General features: G+C 39.6%; 1 protein-coding gene and 1 non-coding gene across 2 annotated transcripts in view; both read right to left on the bottom strand.

The window, feature by feature from the left end:
- sh3bp5lb (SH3-binding domain protein 5-like, b) overlaps positions 1 to 15,897 on the bottom strand; it is a 44,457-nt gene extending 28,560 nt beyond the window's left edge. Inside the window, exons 1-3 of the mRNA XM_050033995.1 lie at positions 15,428 to 15,897; positions 15,050 to 15,115; positions 14,775 to 14,903 (exon numbers count right to left, since the gene is read on the bottom strand). Of these exons, the coding sequence (XP_049889952.1) occupies positions 14,775 to 14,903; positions 15,050 to 15,115; positions 15,428 to 15,679 (447 nt within the window). The 5' untranslated portion in view covers positions 15,680 to 15,897. The remainder of the gene's footprint in view (positions 1 to 14,774; positions 14,904 to 15,049; positions 15,116 to 15,427) is intronic.
- On the bottom strand, positions 7,148 to 7,254 carry LOC126384565 (U6 spliceosomal RNA). Its single transcript, XR_007569310.1, has one exon. It is a non-coding gene; the product is annotated as a U6 spliceosomal RNA (small nuclear RNA).
- Positions 15,898 to 18,506: the final 2,609 nt, after the last annotated feature.

Raw genomic sequence — 18,506 nt, 5'->3', positions numbered from 1 at the left:
CTTTGTTCCAAAGGTTCTGATCCGAGGAAGCTGGTCGCTCGGGGTCCTTGCAGAGTTAGATGCTGGGTGCTAACTCACTTAGTTCCTTGTTGCTGGAAAGCTGGTTGCAATGGCCTTGTGTTTGCAACAGAGTCTGTGATCAGTTGCCCTCCCTTTAGTGGTTTGGGCTATGGAGCAGGGGTTTGGGCCTCTGTTGTCCCAGGCCTAGCCGGAAAGAGGGGTGCAGCTGCTACAGCAGCTGGAGCAAGAAGAGAAAGAAATCTGATGGAAGAGAGCAGATCTTTGCAGGAAGCCTGTGACATCACAGAGTCACATGTTACTGTAAAAGTTCTGTCCAATCAAGCTGTGAGACTTGTGTCTCACTGAGGTGTGAGGTGAGACCTCCTGTGGAGATGGGTGTCACCTAGTTCTTTGTTTGAAGACAAAGAGCATGCAGAGGAAAAAGCCTTTAAATGTGCAGTGATGATTTTACCAAATGATAAATCATCTGTGGTCCTGTGAATCCCAACAGTAGGCAGAGCGTATTTTTTGTTGACCACATAACCTAACTGAAAACTGGGTATTTGAACATCTTGCCGTGCCTTGCCTTGCTTTGCCTGTTTGTTCGCTGTTGAAAATAAATACGGACACAGTCGGAAAACATGGAAATGGCTTTGTCGTTTGTGTGGCGAGTCAGCAGTGCAATGCTCCCTCACTTAGCCTCTCAGTGACTTCGTCTTTTGTTTGGAGTCACTATAGTCACTGTATTAAACAAAAAAACTTGTGGTTGCGTGTGTTGTGACCTCTCTTGGCCACCACAGACACCAAGACGAATGGACGCTTTGTGCTAAGGCTAGTAATACAAAGCAGACAAAGACTACTTACCCATTTGTAGTGCTAAATATTGATTCTCCAAGCCTTGGCATAACCACTGGCGCGCAAATCTGTCCAACCTGGGCTTTGGGTCCAAACTCACTTCTTCGTCTTTTGGGTTTATTGGAGATTTGCAAACACGGTGCACTACCACCACCAATTGTTTTGGTGTGAATACACCTGTGCTGCTGCTACGCTTGTGGACCGCTTCGCGACCACTTCGCTCAAAAGAGTTACAAAATGGTTTAGTTGACGCACGCACTAGGATTCTTCTCTGATGGTCTCCGAGTAAAAAGAATAAAAAGTCGGACTTTCCAAGTTCCCGTTTGGAAATTTCAACTTGAACATCCTCTTCAGTCGGATGTCCTCAGAAAGTCAGAGGAACCTCACCAACCCCGACCTCAAAATCCAATATGGCTGCATCACTGGTAGTGGAAGCTGTAGTAATTTACAGTTTATTAGCACTGATGTCTTTCTTTGTTTCTCACAAAAGCAGTCATACACACAACCCTGTCCAGCTTCTATCTGAGGACATGTTGCTACAGTGTTTGTATGCACAAAATGCAGCATAACATATTGTTATCAACTGGTATCTAGGGCTGTAGTCTCCTGGTCGACTAGTCGATTATTTGATCGATATGCTCTCATCCGACCAAATTTTCATTAGTCGAATAATCGCCGTGTTACTTTCATAAGGAGGAAAGTGCTACATCAATAGCTTTCCAGGATTAATCCATTATTTCCTGTGTCGGGAGGGACAGGCTAAATTACCTGTGAAAATGGGGGTGTTTTCAAAACACCCCTGTTGTTGACATAAAGTTGAACTCGCCCACCCTAATGCTCAGTGTCACGGACCTCCTGTCAGTTTCTGTATACTGACACCATTTCCCTCAGTGGAAACGAAGCTTGTATTACTTGTATTTCACAGATAAGAAACAATAAATTGTGAAGACAGTAAAGCCTCCACTAGAATAGCATTTTAAGTCTTGTGTGTGACTTATCCTTCAGGGATTTATACTTCGGAATTTATCCTGGCTTCATATGAACAGAGGAAATCTCAGCTCGTCGCTAGGCTAATGTATACAATGTAAAATGCCATAGGCCAGCGCTACTAACGTTAGCATGTTGTATTTGTTTGGAAAACGTGTTTAGTGTGACGGTTATTTTGTCTGTGAATGTTGTGAGTTGTAATGAAGCCAAATTGTGTGCCGTTACCTTCGTTAAATGTTGCTGTTGTCCCTGGGTTTATATGAGACAAGTTAAAGATCGCTAGCTGCTAGGTTAATTTATACAATGTAAAATGCCATAGGCTTGTGCTAATAACGTTAGCATGTTGTATTTGCTTGGAAAACGTGTTTAGTATAAGACAGTTGTTTTGTCAGTGAACCTTGTGAGTTGGAATGGAGCCAAATTGTGTGCTGTTACTTTTGTTACATGTTGCTGTTGTCCCTGGTTTTATATGAGAAGAGGAAAAGATCGCCAGCTGCTAGGCTAATTTATACAATGTAAAATGCCACAGACTTGTGCTAGTAACGTTAGCATGTTGTATTGGTGGGGGAAATGTGTCCAGATGAAGACAAGTGTTTGTCTGTGAATGCTGCTATTGAAGCTGATTTGTATGGAAGCAAATCATGACTAATATTTAAATTAAAATGTATTTGCAGAAATGCTTTTTCATTTTAAGAATGTGGCTGCATTATTTGATTCATAAATAACATTAATCATCAATCATCCTATTTGCATTTTAATTTTCTTCTTCAAGACTGCTCATTCTTTTACTTAATTAAAATGAAAAAGAAAATGTCATTTGAGATTTAATTTTCAAAATATGCCCCAGCAAATATCTTATCTTAGCCATCTGAGAAGATCAAATACATTGTTTTTGGTGCCTAACTGTTTCCCAAGTATATTAGTGTGTGTGTGTGTGTGTGTGTGTGTGTGAATGAATAAACGAGAGGCATCAACATAAATTATTTGTAGAAAGGCGCTTTATGAAATTAAGTCCATTTACTTGTATTAGTTTACAATTAGCCTTGCCACATCCAATATGGCGGCGACGTTGACGTACGGCTCAGCGCTCAATGCGGCGTCTACGTATATATGTCTATGGTGCTACCCATCTAATACGCTAGGGGGCGGTGTGCACATTTGATATATGGATGCATCACAGATCATGGCGCTCCCTGAGATTGTGCTTTCTAAACATCGTATTTTCCCAAAACTGAATAAATACCACACATAGCAACACAAAACTGCTTTGCTAGCTCAATCATGTTGTAACTAAGATATCTGCTGGAAAAAAATCATTTTTTCATGGACTGTTCATTGAGTTATGGAGTTAATACGTCTGCTGACTTAACAGTCACTTAAGCTAGTAGCAGCTTATACTTGTACTTATAGCTTATACTTTGTAGACATCGTGATTTCCCAAAACTGAATAAATACCACACAGTCCAGCAACTTTTCCAGGGGAAACCCTGTGACATTGACACGTTAAATAATTTTCATACATACAAAGCTGCCTAATATAATTTGGATCTGTCCTGTAAAAGTGTGTGTATAGCGCACTGAATGAGTGTTTGGTGCGAAGAGGACCTTACAAGTGAGCGCAGTGTGTTTTCTTATGACAAGTGGGAATAACATCTTCGCACAAAACACTCATTCAGTGCGCTATACACACACTTTTACAGGGCAGATCTAAATTATATTAGCCTAAATATTTAAGATGATTACTTATGTATGCAATGATTTATTGATATTAAATTGTGCTAATATTTAGATAAATACATAGATAATATAGATAAACATACAGTCCAACAATTCCTTTGATCAATGGATATTTTTTTGCTTAAAAATTTAATGCAGAACAGCAAGATGGCATGATGTAATTTAATTTCTATCATGATCAAGATCATGCTGAATTAATAGTAGTGTAAATATATCTATGAAACGTATACAAGTTTACAAGGGTCTTTGTTGACTGCAGCTTGTTAGCTATGGCCTCCAGGCTTATTACACACTGATGTCAATAGGTACTCCATATCATATCAGTTAATCTTAGCTGTGCATAATTTATTAATTTCACGATGCAGCAGATCAACCATATTTTATGGGTTAGAATCAAATCAAGGCAGCTTTGTATGTATGAAAATTATTTGACGTGTCAATTTCACAGGGTTTCCCCACAGAAAAGTTGCTGGACTGTGTGGTCTTTATTTAGTTTTGGGAAATCACTATGTCTACAAAGTATAAACTCAAGCTGAGTGTATCGGCAATCCAACTACAAAAAATGCCAGTTGAGGGAATCCGAAGCCATTTTTAACTCATGTTGGTGTGTAAAAACGAGGTCCTCCATGGTACGCTTTGAACACTTTATTGACTTACAAAAACGTTAAAAACACCTGAACACTTTATTGACTTACAAAAACGTTAAAAACACCTACAAAAAGCCGGGTGTAAAAAAGACTTAAAACGAGCTCGTGCAAAAGGACAAAAATACTACGATTATAACGAAAACCCATTCACTCGATACACACACAGACACGGGTGAAAAACTGTGTGGCCTCCCCTGATTCTCATTCCCTGACACTGATCAGCTGTGACTCCCCTATCTAACCTACATGTGACTGATCACCACTGTGGAAACAAAAGTCAAATGGTCGGGAGCTGGGCCAGAAAGCTCTTCTCAAACGGACTTTCGTTGTTGTCTATTAGATATCAAAAAACACAAATACTCAGAGGTAAAAAATCACTGGAGACACGTAGAATCAGATGCAACTGAGTTTTATTGTGCACGCAGGCATCAGCACAACACAACTCAATGATTCAAACTCCGGAGCAAGACTGAAATTTCTTTGTTTGCGCACTCGTTTTTATTGTGAAGATTTTCTGCTGAGTCGTCTCTTTCTTAATCCTTCCCACTTGGCTCTGATCGTAACGATGTCACATTTCTGCTGAGTTTCCACTTTTTCTCCTTTCATCCTAAACCCCACCTCTTTACTTGTACTCGTAATGTTTTCCTGGACAATCTAAGACCGCCTCCTCTTACCAGGGTCATATCAGGACAAGCTGTAATTCCCCTAACTTTCCATCAGTGTTTCTGAGCCCATCCTCATGCTATTTTTAGAAATGATGCCTAGGTACTTCTCCACCACAATACTTAAATGCTCAGTGAGTGTGTGTGTGTCATAGGAATACATGAAATAATAAACTAGTGGGTGTCTTGTCAGTGCACAGAGTACATTGCTTCAACACGTATCTTTAAAAGTCAACTTAAAAGGTACAGTATACACACTTCAGTAAACATTACACTACACCACCTACGCCCACAGCTGTGCAGGTAACCCGTAGCAACCATAGTGCCTACCATAAACACACCCACATTCACACACATAAACATACACAAATCTAAATTGGCTGCAAGACTGAGAGACACAGCACCTGCTACTAGCTTAAATGACTGTCAAGTCAGCAGACGTATTAACTCCATAACTCAATGAACAGTCCATGAAAAAATGATTTTTTCCAGCAGATACCTTAGTTACAACATGATTGAGCTAGCAAAGCAGTTTTGTGTTGCTATGTGTGGTATTTATTCAGTTTTGGGAAATTACGATGTTTAGAAAACACAATCTCAGGGAGCGCCATGATCCATGATGCATCTATGGATGCATCATGGATCATGGCGCTCCCTGAGTGCACACTGCCGCTAGGGGGCAGTGTGCACATTTGATATATGTATCAAATGTGCACACTGCCCCCTAGCGTATTACATGGGTAGCACCATGGTCAGCACGGAGCTGAAAAAGAGCGGCTACTGACGTCACTCTCCTGCGCCGCTCAGATTGCCAAATCATTTTCGAATTATGGGCACTATTTTGCAGGGCAGACTACGAAAATGAAATAGCAATGTCTTCTTTGTTTTCTTTTTGATTATGGCATAAAATGTGCAATCTTGAAGAAAAAAATGCAAATGCAAATAGGTTGATTGATTATTCATTTTATTTTTGAGTGAAATAATGCAGCCACATTCTTAAAATGAAAAAGCATTTCTGCAAATGCATTTTAATTTTCAAATTTTACATTTCAAATTGAATTTTGGTATCTATTTGCTGGGGCATATTTTGAAAATTAAATCTCAAATGACTTTTTCTTTTTCATTTTAATTAAGTAAAAGAATGAGCAGTCTTGAAGAAGAAAATTAAAATGCAAATAGGATGATTGATGATTAATTTTATTTATGAGTCAAATAATGCAGCCACATTCTTAAAATGAAAAGCATTTCTGCAAATACATTTTAATTTAAATATCAGTCACGATTTGCTTCCGTAGATTTGCGTACTTGTGTTTGAAATTGTCTCTATTAAGCCATGTTTAATATGGGTTTTGAATCAACTAAACTTTACAGCACTTAACAGAGTCCTCCACCACTGACTAGCATTTTGGAGGTGTAACTGAAGAGTGACGCAGACACACCACCGCAGAAGTAAAAATAATGTGCAGATTGTGGAGCGAAGCCGCAGAAAAAAGACACACGTAACGTATGCTAACGTTATATTACACAGTGTTTAATGATACAGTCTATTATCTCCCTATTACTCTAATCTTTCCTGCTTATCGCTCAAACAAATGATTAATTTCTATATTAATATCGGTACTCATTTAAGATACCTTCATCAGTTACCGGAGGCCACCGTCCAACATCATCAATCCAGCTATTCATGATGCTATCATTGTGGAGAGGGGTCCATGTCATTGGATCGACAGCCCATTGGTTCGACATCCCATTAGTCCGACTGTCCGCGGTGCTGAACGGCTCGCGGCGGGCGTATGGTGCGCCGCGACCGGCTTGAGGCGGAGCAGGCTCACGGCTTATGTGTTTGTCACTTTCTTTTTCATTTTAACCCACACCATGATCTTTTCCTGACCCTAACCAAGTGGTTTTTGTGCCTAAACCTAACCAGACCTTAACCCATAGGTGTTTCTAGCCCATTTTTTGGGGGCGCTGAAGCACCCCTAAACACAGGTCCGAAAGACACACACATGCACAAACAGGACCTATACATGCACAAAGTGGAGAGATGTCAGGGTGAGGGGGCTGCTCTTGGTGAGGCGCCCCGAGCGGTTGGGGGGTTCAGTGCCTTGCTCAAGGGCACCTCGGCAGTGCCCAGGAGGTGAACTGGCCCCTCTCCAGCTACCAGTCCACGCTCCATATTTTGGTCCGGACGGGGACTCGAACAGGCGACCCTCCGGTTCCCAACCCAAGTCCCTATGGACTGAGCTACTGCCGCCCCTGAAAAATGTGGAAACGCTTCACGATTTTGCGTGTCATCCTTTCGCAGGGCCATGCTAATCTTCTCTGTATCGATTCCAATTTATTATATGTGCTGCCTGAGCAAGCACATATAATAAATCCATTATACAGATCTTGTTATCAGTCACTTCATATAGTGAGGAATATTGTATCTTACCACGTCTTAGGCTTGCGTGTGTTTCTCCCTGTCTATCCACATTTGTACACCAGCTTTCAAGATGCAAATATCTCCATATTGTCCAGTTGACACTCCATCAAACTTTGTATGACAAGACCAGCACACTTCATCTTTGCGCACCCACACAACTGCAGCCTAATTATGCATGCTGACAGGGCCGTAGTCACCATACCCAAATTTTTTTTTACTGCAAACAAAGTGGCAAATATTATCTTGGAGGACATCATTGCACTTGGTTGACTATTTTTCTATGATCTTATATATAAATATTGCATGTTTCTTTCAGATAAAACACATTTTTGACATATGAATGAGTCAGTGGAATTTCTTGCAATAATGAAAAAATACTGGCAATCATGTCCGCCTGGCACAAACCACATGTTTTGGACAGCTGTGAAGTGACAGAATGTCCCAGCATCATGGTTTTTATATTGCCAGATTCCAGAGAGTCTCCCCTCTTCATATATGGCAGAATATGTCTTCTTCCAACTTGCTATGGTGAGATACATGTAAAAATGTAAGAATTTAGTCACATGGATTAGTTTTTTTCATTGATATAAAAAATTAATATAAAATACAGGCACATAGAAGGACATGGGATGGTGGCAAATCTGGATAGCCCAGATTGTCCTGAAAAAACAAAACAAGGTATAGCATGTGTATGTAGCCTTTATAATGACTATGATATGAGCTTAAAAGTAAAGGCAGTAAAAATACCCCCAAAAAGGCCTAGGGCCCATTGTGTGTGTGTGTGTGTGTACAGACAGACTCATCATGGATATAAGATTGTTTTTAAAAAAAAAAAAAAAGAGCCAGGTTCAGGTAAGAGTGTAAGATCAAATGGTCTATCTATCTAGAACGATGTTTTAAGTTGGATCAGTGTATCAGTTTATATCTCTTGCTCAGCACCCCTAAACCTCTGATCCTAGAATCGCCCCTGCCTTAACCACAGGGCATCATGATGATTTCAGAACGGACTTCGGAACAATGAGTTTAATATGGTCGGAACAATGGGATGTCGAACCAATGGGCTGTCGGACCAATGGGCAGTTCCCGTAGAGAGTAAATCCACAATGACAGCATAATTAATTGATGACTGACACGTCACCGCAGCAATGGCGCCGCCGCAAGATGGCGGCATACACAAATTGCTCGCAGAATTCGTCTATTAAAAAAAATCTCAGAAGGTGCATGAGAGAGACATGAATCAAGACAGAATGGAGGAGGGCCCACAGAGACTGCATATGCATAGGGCCCAGAATTGGGTGCTACTCCCCTGCCTACTCCCATGCATACAAAAATCAAGTCTTTGAAATTACAAGGGGAAAGATTTAAATCACATAAATTTAGACAGATGGTTTGTAAAACAATAAAATATTTCAATGCTAGATATTCAGTGGTATGTAATTACAAGAATAACACCTATGTAGTAATTAGATCTTACTGTTTGGTATTCATTTGTTTGTACTTATCAGCAAACCCCAAGTTTACTGAGTTGTGATGCATTTTATTGCCAATCAATTCAACTCTTTTAATTTGTGAGAGAAAGATTCTGTTATTTCTTCTTTTAAAAGTCAGATAATTTTAGTTTGATACTGTTATTATATCTATTAAAGGTCTTCCATGAAAAAAAAAAATCTCAGTGTTACTGGAGTTCTCTTCAAGTCCTCCGGTCCATAATTACATGCTGTGTCGAATTGTGGAGAGTCTTCTTCCAAACATGCAGTAGCTCATCAGTGTCTGATCAGACAATATAAAATCATATATGTTTCAGATGGAATACGATGGTTAGGTGTCATATCATATTTATTTGATTTTGGCAACTTGACTGATTGCTGGTTTTTTTTGCATGTAAAGGGTGTGTCCCTTTTCTGATCACTGGACACAGACATGCTGACTGACTCTGTCTTTATATGTGGAACTAACATCTATTCAAGTTGGGTATTTGTCCATTGGTAGTACGAGTTGCAACATGGGAGTTCTGTAGTTCACGAGGAATTCAGTGCGGGAGCTGTGGCGAAAATCAAATTCTGAAACCAAAGTTTTTCGGGCTCCGGTTTCCATAAAATTTTGTCCACACGAGTGGTGTGATAAAAAAATATGATATCCACACGAAACCGCAAAACCCGCTACCAAGTGATGTAATACACATGCCAAAGCAGTAGGTGGCGATGTAACTTCTAACAGAAAGGCCATTTTAATCAATCAGAAGTCAGAGTCAATACCAGAATAGTCAACTAAAAGACACAAAAATACCTCCATAGAGTTGTTTTTAAATGTGCTTTATACATAAATTTGAGTTGCGTTGATTTGAGTTAAGTTGAGTTGAGGATGTCATATTTCTACTTTAAGCGTCAGGATCCATACTCAAAGCACTTCTGTTGAATTGACGTGTGTTATACTCAGTGGAGGATTACGGTGGCTACACTTTTTGTGGGTTCCCCAAAAGAACTTGGTGACATGTTTGGAGTAACATACTGCTGGGAATACAACACATCATGCACATGTGTACAGGGAGTACAGATATAAACACACAGGTATTGACAATGCAATACATAAACACACATGACCATTGCTGATATATAAACACAGCCACGCCTAACTTTTATAATAATCAAGGAAAGGCCATTTTAACCAATCAGAAGTCAGAGTCAATACTGGAATAGAGAAGTGCGGAAAATAAAAAATAACCCGATCCACAAAAATAGCGTGACCTAATTCAACAGCAGAGGCGCCTGAACGACCAACTACACGACCACGAAAGCAGCGACGGGCCTACCAACGGAGGTCCGACCCGACCGGATCCAGAAACTCCATTGGCAGGTCCGTCGCTGCTTTCGTGGTAGTGTAGTTGGAGTAGCTAGCAACAGGAGCAGCCTCCTTCGTTGGTCGCAGATAGCATGCTCACAAATAAAGTTAGTGTGACATATAGGGTATTTATGTGTATCTGCCCACTCAATTGTGACATTATTTTATGCATATGATATCGATTTTGTATCTTTACAGATACCATACAGATCCCCCCCATTCAATTTAAAGCATAACTGATTTGAGTAAAGGCACGAGAAAAAATCTGGGTATATAAACGGTTGGTTTACGCTGCGTTCTTCAGTTGGCAGTTACACCTAAAGTAAAGCTACTGAAGACCAGCAAAATCACTGTTTGTTTTAATTTATTCTTTCAGGTAGGTAAATGTCACCTAAGCACCTTCAGATTTTAGTAGTGTACCCTTAATAGATAATTTGTTTATATAGTTTCTATTGTGCTTCGTGATATTGTTTGAGGGAACTGTAACGTAAGGTAATTGCATACGAGTGGATGCAACCGTCACTAATGGTAGCGTAGTTCCTCAGCGATTTAAGCTGTTATTACTTTAATTTTGACAATCTAACCTGTGACAACACATTAGCTAAGGTTTTAAGGACTGTACCTGTTGGTAGCTGTTGTTGACTTTGTTTAAATATGTTGAATTATAATTTTATGGGTTATTGTTTGTCGGATGATTGAGCTAAGCTAACTAACGCTAACATCAGCTGTCACTTGTTGCCATAGCAACGGTAAACATTCACATATGGGCTAAGTGCAGAGTGCAGAATCAAGCTTCATTGTAAATATAGCTAAAATACATTGTATTTAACACAGGATGTGGGATTTTAGTAGTTAGTAAACTTTTAGAAAAGAGCTATTTACCGTCGCTCTGACGTCAAACAATGGAGACAGGTAATAAAATACTGCGGTTATCCTATCTACACGCAACCACTGGCACCGGAGTCTTCCAAAAACTTCACCCTGGAAAGAAACGCGGTTTCAGGGGCCCAAAAGTGCAGTTGCGTGTGGCCAAACAGCCAAATCCATAGCATAATACACGGTTTCAGAAGTACACGGGTCCGTGTGGACTAGGTCTAATAATAGCAAGAATGTTTTATTTGAACTGGTGCATGTATATTGCTTTTGTTTAGCCAGGGCAGAACTATTCGACGGTTGTAGCAGTAATGCCGACTGTCGAGCGTTTCCAGTGGGAGAGAGGGAATCGTGGGTGTAGCCCGCTCTGTATGGAGCCATTTCTAATCCACCAATAGAAACTCTTCTCTCATCCATTAGCTTAGGCCCGCCCATTAAGTGCAGTTGAACTTGCAAGCAAAACTTTAACTTGCAAGAAAAAGAGGACTGATCTGCAAGCAAAAGTTTTTAACTCGCAAGCAAAGAGGACTGATCTGCAAGCAAAACTTTAATTCACAAGCAAAGAGGACTGATCTGCAAGCAAAACTTTTTAACTTGCAAGCAAAGAGTACTGATTTATAAGCGAAATGATCATACATTTTTACTTACAAACTTGATTTTTGATTGCAGTTCAAGAAATATGCTCTCAACACAGGTTTATATGATTGCAACAAAAAGACACAAAAATACCTCCATAGAGTTGTTTTTAAATGTGCTTTATACATAAATTTGAGTTAAGTTGAGTTGAGGATGTCATATTTCTACTTTAAGCTTCAGGATCCATACTCCAAGCACTGCCGTTGAATTGACGTGTGTTATACTCAGTGGAGGATTACGGTGGCTACACTTTTTGTGGGTTCCCCAAAAGAACTTGGTGACATGTTTGGAGTAACATACTGCTGGGAATACAACACATCATGCACATGTGTACAGGGAGTACAGATATAAACACACAGGTATTGACAATGCAATACATAAACACACATGACCATTGCTGATATGTAAACACAGCCACGCCTAACTTTTATAATAATCCAGGCTCACATCTTCATTTCAATTCACATGTGGCCCAATTACCAAGTGTATATTAAGGCTGTATTAAAGTATTAAAAATACTCTGTATCTTTTACTGAGGTATTTTAACACTCACAATAATAATACAGTTATAACACCGTCTTTGAGAACAATTGAGATCTGTGTGCAGCAATGAGGAGACTGTGATCTTCCTAAAATATAAAATATATGAAACAAACATGAATGCTGTATTTCCATCGTGCTTCTCATTCTCTCCTGGCTGGCGCTCTTTTAATTACATAATGTTGTTGTGACCCTTTTCCCTTTTCTTCTTCAGTAGCATAATTAGCACCACCTGCTACTCATTCATAGATTCAATGATTTTATAATTATTATTATCATTATAATTGTTATTATTATTATTATTATTATTATTATTATTATTATTATTATTATTATTATTATCAGTAGTAGTAGTACTGTTGTTACAATACAGGACTGCNAATGATTTTATAATTATTATTATCATTATAATTGTTATTATTATTATTATTATTATTATTATTATTATTATTATTATCAGTAGTAGTAGTATTGTTGTTACAATACAGGACTGCACAGTGAAATGTAGTTTTAGCTCCCTCCACACCACACACAGAAAATGTATTACCAGTTATTCAAAGTGTTTAAATTAGATTCGTTCTAGTTAGTTTAATTCTAGTTTAACTCAACAAAAACAGCGGCCATTTTAGTCTAATTTTCATCAGTGGCATTGTACACTCTTTCCTTTGTATTTCTATATTTTTTGTATTTTTATTTTTATATTTTATTTCTCTCATCAAAGCATTTTGAGGCTCCAACTGTTGCTATCTTGTGTACAGTTAACATTATTAGAGATGTGTTCTTTTCTACCAGTGGAAAGTGGAAAAGGCATTTGTTCCCACACAGTACTCATGTGACTCTACTCTACAGTAATACAACAAACTGACTCTGCTCCAGTCATCACAAACTCTGACTGTTTGAACCTCTCTCAGTGTCACTCCTCGTTACCTAGCATTACCACAGCTACCTGTCCTCTCCACTGCACAGCAATGAATCATTCAGAAGCTGGATTCACTCACTTGTTCATTATCTGGGTTTAGCAAACGAGGACTAAAACTGTGGATAATGTAATGGTAGATCTGCTAACATTTAGAGGAAGATTGTTGACTGTTAACATTAATATGTAACTTACTCACTCCTGATAGTGACATGAAAGACAGCAAACTAAAAGTAATATTAACGTTACAGTCACACCACAGCACTTAATGTTACCCTAGAGATATTTTTAGATGGTAGAGGACTCTGTATTCAGAAGCTAGGCTGCAGTGTGTGATTCCACAGATGCATGCAGGTGGTTAAATAAGGCTTTGCATCAAACAATAATTAGTTCATTTGTCCATTCATCCATCTTTCACAGTCTCATTTAGTTTTTGCCTAAATGTTTCTTTAAAGTTCTCATTTTCAAAGTTTACTTTTTATTTAAATTTAGTCTTATTTTCATCGTTACAAAAATGCACTCAACAAATATTTTTGCATCATATAAACTAGGGCTGAAACGATTCCTCCGGTTACTCGAATAATCAAATTATTTGCCTTGAGGTCAGCAGGTGTAGGGCACCCCTTGACCACAGTGAATCAGTCTAAACTAGCCAGTCATAGGAACTTAAAGTATGATATTTACGAAGGCGTAGTAATAAATAGCAATAAAAAAAATTAATTATACTCTTTTTCAGAGAGTCACAGAGTCGTACTTTGGATAGTTTTGTGCAGGGGGTTCCACCATGTTCAACTGAGCAAGCAGCTGAGTTTACAGGCAGCAGATGCATCCTTTGATCTGTCACAGCAGTTAAAGTGCATACTGCATGTAATGTTTAACACTACTGCTACAGGCAGGACCTTTATTTTGAAATGCACCTAGACAGGAACCGGATAGAGCTAGAGAAGGAAGTAGCTTGACTGTATGTGTGTGCAGAGCGAAAGGTAAAATAAACCAGACGGCATGACCAATGCTCCTGGATAACTATGTACCTCATTTTATTAATATAGACAGATAGTCACAACACTACAGACATATGTTTTTGCAATTAACGAGTTTTCTTAGTTTCTGTTTTATATATTACTATTGCCCTTAAATAAAGCTTAAGTAATTTAATGACAAAACGCAGTATTTCTTATCCAATTACTCAAATAATTGGCAGAATAATCGATAGAATACTCACTTACTAAGAGAATTGATAGCTGCAGCCCTAATATGAACACTGCTGTGGACATCCCCCAATAGTATCATCCAATACAGGACACTCAGTTTGAAAAATAAAATCCTCTAACAAAATTCAAAACTTCAAGCCAATCTAGTGCCCCTATGCTATACAGTCTACCTCAGCCTCTGAGCTGCTCCATGCAGGTCAGGGAGAAGTGTTTCTAATACAGTTTGACAGGGCTAAATATTAGGAACATCTCACAATATAACACTACACAATTCAACAGCAGCACAAACTAAAACAATTTTCTATCAGAGTTTGTACACAAAAATAAACCTTACAAACTTAATGAAGGTGGCGTTTATTGCAGAACTAAAGATGTGTTCACTGAGTGTATCTCTCATATTACTACATGTGTATACACCGCAGAGTCGTGTGCACCTGAAAAACGCACCTCTTTGGCGAGCCTGCGAGCTTCATAGTAGGGCCTTGCTTTCTCGATGCAGGCACCAAGCTGAGAGCCCTGAGCATTGAGCTTCCTGGCAGAATCAGTGAGGATCCTCCTGTAGCTGGACCTGGCATCCTGAAGGGAGCATGCAGATGAAAACACATGGCAAATCACGTTCAGTGAGCCCTGTCATGACACTGGGTAAAAGCTGTTGCTGTGATGTCTGCAGTACAAGTAACAGTGTCCAAGCATCCTGACTGGTACACAAGCAACTTTCTCACATCCAGCTGCAGCTCCAGCTTGTTGATCTCATCGCTGGCCTGGTTGAGCTGTTCCAGCTCCTCCTGGAAACACAGGAGAGAAATAATATCTATTCAATGCAGAATATGAACAGAAAGGCTGAAAAGATGCTAGGAATAAGCAATGCTTAAGTGTTCAGTGGGGGGACATATGCAGATGCAGCCTTGAGGCTACCCATCCTACGTACCAGCCTGTAATAGGAGCAGACAAGTGTCGTGGATATTTTTATGTTTATTACGCTTCACTTTGTAGCCTAAATGTACTAATATAAAAACGGCAGATTTGTGAGGGGGAAAACATGTAAGTTACTACATCTGTTTGGCTAGGTCGGTAATGCAGATCATTTAGCAACATTCCTGAATTCGTGGGTCCAATTCCTCCTCGTGTTTGCCGGTGGCATCTTCTCCCTCTTCGGTTTTAATGTACTTCTCTTGTTCATCCTCGCATTGCGCTTCCACCACCACCGCGGTGTCTTCTTTCGCTCCTCCTTTCAGAATCCCGATGCTCCCTTCTCCGCCTTTCGCCTCTTCCCCCGGAGTCTCCTGCCGTACACCGGTCGGTTTAGGGAACCCCGCGCCGCTCGGAATTTCACGCGACGTCCCCGGCTCCATTTGCGGCCTGTCGCTGCGGCTGCCGTTTTTGTCAACCTCCAGGCACAACACGGTGTAACAGTTTACGACACTGGAGAATTGCTACCGGAAAAGTCTTAATACTTAAGTGTTAGAATGTCACGCTGTGCCTGCAATCCAAACACCATTGTCTGGCTAATGATAGCCACTACGCAGCGTGGCTGCTTCAGTCTTTGGCTGCACATGACACACTGACACCCCGTAATTCTATTCCTACCTCTTGTTCTGTGGTCATCCTCTTACAGATTTTGTGATATTTTGTTTTGTGTTGTTATGTCCTGGTGTTTTTGTAACGTACTTCCTAAACAGCATATGTATAGAGATAGAGTTGTCTCAATATTATTTGTGTGAACAGATCAGAATCCGTGTAATTTGTAAATATAAGGGACTGTTCTTTACTTGTCAGAGAAGGGGGCGGTTGGGGTGTGACTTAATTTTTTGTTTTATTTAATTTATTTATTTATTTTCATTTTGACCCTCCCCAAAGCTACAAATACTTTTCCTTGTGCCTCCCTGAGTGACTGGCGGAAATGCATGACCTTCAATTAATTAAAAAACCCAGTAGGCCTACTTGAAAAATTATTTGGCATGCCTCCCCGACCAAAGTACCTTTTAACCGTTTGTTTTCTGGGAATAACTGACAGAATCAGAAACCAGAAAGTTGTTTTTTCGTTTTTTCATTTTTGGCTAAAAAAATGAAAAAATGAAATTCAGCTCAGTTTCTTGTTTTCTGATCCTATTGCAAAAAACAAATTTACCACTCAATATTTCATTTCATCGGTGGGCGGGCTCTCAGCGCTCCCTTGCTTCTGATTGGCTAACATGCTCTGTCACTTACATTTGGGCTGTGCCCTTCAAAATAAGGTTACCTCTTGGCCGTTACCTCTTAAACGCAACAGCGTTTTATTGTATTGCCTGTTAATATGCAGCTGCTAGACCATGAAGTAGCAGTAGCTCAGTCCACAGGGACTTGGGTTGGGAACCGGCGGGTTGCCTGTTTAAGTCCCCGTCTGGACCAAAATATGGAGCGTGGACTGGTAGCTGGAGAGGTGCCAGTTCACCTCCTGGGCACTGCCAAGGTGCCCCTGAGCAAGGCACCGAACCCCCCAACCGCTCGGAGCGCCTGTTATGGGCAGCCCACTCTGACATCTCTCCACTTAGTGCATGTATAGGTCCAGTTTGTGCATGTGTGTGTTCGGACCTGTGTGTAATTGACAAGAGAGTGAAAAATTGAATTTCCCCTCGGGGATTAATAAAGTTTATTAAAAAAAAAAAAATTAAAATGAAAGCTCTATAGTAAGTTTTGTTCAGGATGTACCGTGAACAGTGAAGTCTGCTCTCAGTAAAACTATCAACATGACAGCAAGCACGCCAAAAGTAGTTATTAAAAATGACCAGCAGGTGTCGCACTGCATCAAAGTTGTCATCAAAAATACAAATATATATATAATATAATATGAATGAATAGGCCTATGTTGACAGCCAGATGGGAAAAAACAGATGCACATCTATGGAAAGGCATAGGCTACTATCAGTTAGAGTTAAGCTGTCACTGGACTTTCCCCTCAGTTGTGGTCACATGGAGACACTTGATAATAATTGTGCAGACAGTTTAGAGATTCACACTACCTGCTATGGTGAAGTAAAAAGAACCATCTAGTTTTCAGGTCTACTCTAGCAGACTGACTAGATCAGCGGGGTAGCTATTACTCTAGCAGACTGACTAGATCAGCGGGGTAGCTATTGCAGACAAACTCAGAATAGCCTATGTTAACCCTAAATGAAACTCTGGGTTTTCAGCTCCAGAAAGAGAGGTAACTGAAGCCCGGTGTCAGTTACTATGGCAACTGAGTCTGTGAAACTAACCTGGTCGGGAGCAGATTTTCTTCAACAAACCCTGAGTTTTTCTCTGTCTCTTCCCTCTCACTGTTTCATTTCCTCATTCATTCAGTCCGTATCGAAGTGCACTAACTAGCGGAGCTTCTACTGTCTGCCACAATCTAAACCCTGGCTGGATATTAGTTTGTTACTCTGGACTATCTAAAGTTAGGCTACTGATTTTATGTGCATCATTTCTTTGAACATCATATTTTGTCTTCACTTTTAAATATTACACAGAAGTAATTCACTATCAGCTCAGAATAAAAAATCTGTCATTTTTATTTCAAGGTTTTCTTTTTTAGTTTTTTTTTTATAAGTCTGTGCCTCTGTGCACATGGATCAGACAGCTGTCAGTCTGTCAGAGCAGCACCTGCACTTAAATGTTTATTGCAAATAATGTGTAATCTCAGTTAAAATGATAAAAATCTGTGTGAAGCTTTAGACACGTAGGATCAATGAATAATGATCTCTATCGATGTGATTGGTCGCACTGATGGAACATAATTCATATAGACTAGTCTAATATTGGAGATTATTAATATTTGTGAGTGAGCAGGATCGTGGTGCAGCTGCAGAATGTAGCTTGAAAGTGAGTTCCTTTAATAGTCTGAACGTGTTTTAACAGCATTGGACAGTTTATCAGATTCCAAGAAACACTCTGTTGTATATAACATGCAGCATTTTGTACATGTAGCATCGTGCTGTACTGTATATAGCATGTATCATAGGCTACATACTATCCCCTATTCATTTGTACATACTTTCCATTTTATTAATACTTTTCTCACATCATGTGTATATTTTTACTCAAATTGTTTTGATTTTATTCTTCTCTTATTTTTATATTTGCACTGTGTGTCAATGCCTGGGTTCAATAAAGGACATCTTAATCTTACCACTTAGCACAATTTTGTCTGTAGCTGCTATT

Source organism: Epinephelus moara, chromosome 22, assembly GCF_006386435.1.
Source record: "Epinephelus moara isolate mb chromosome 22, YSFRI_EMoa_1.0, whole genome shotgun sequence".
Taxonomy (NCBI): Eukaryota; Metazoa; Chordata; class Actinopteri; order Perciformes; family Serranidae; genus Epinephelus; species Epinephelus moara.
Note: the sequence above shows the minus strand (reverse complement) of the source record. Positions and strands in the feature narration are given on the sequence as shown.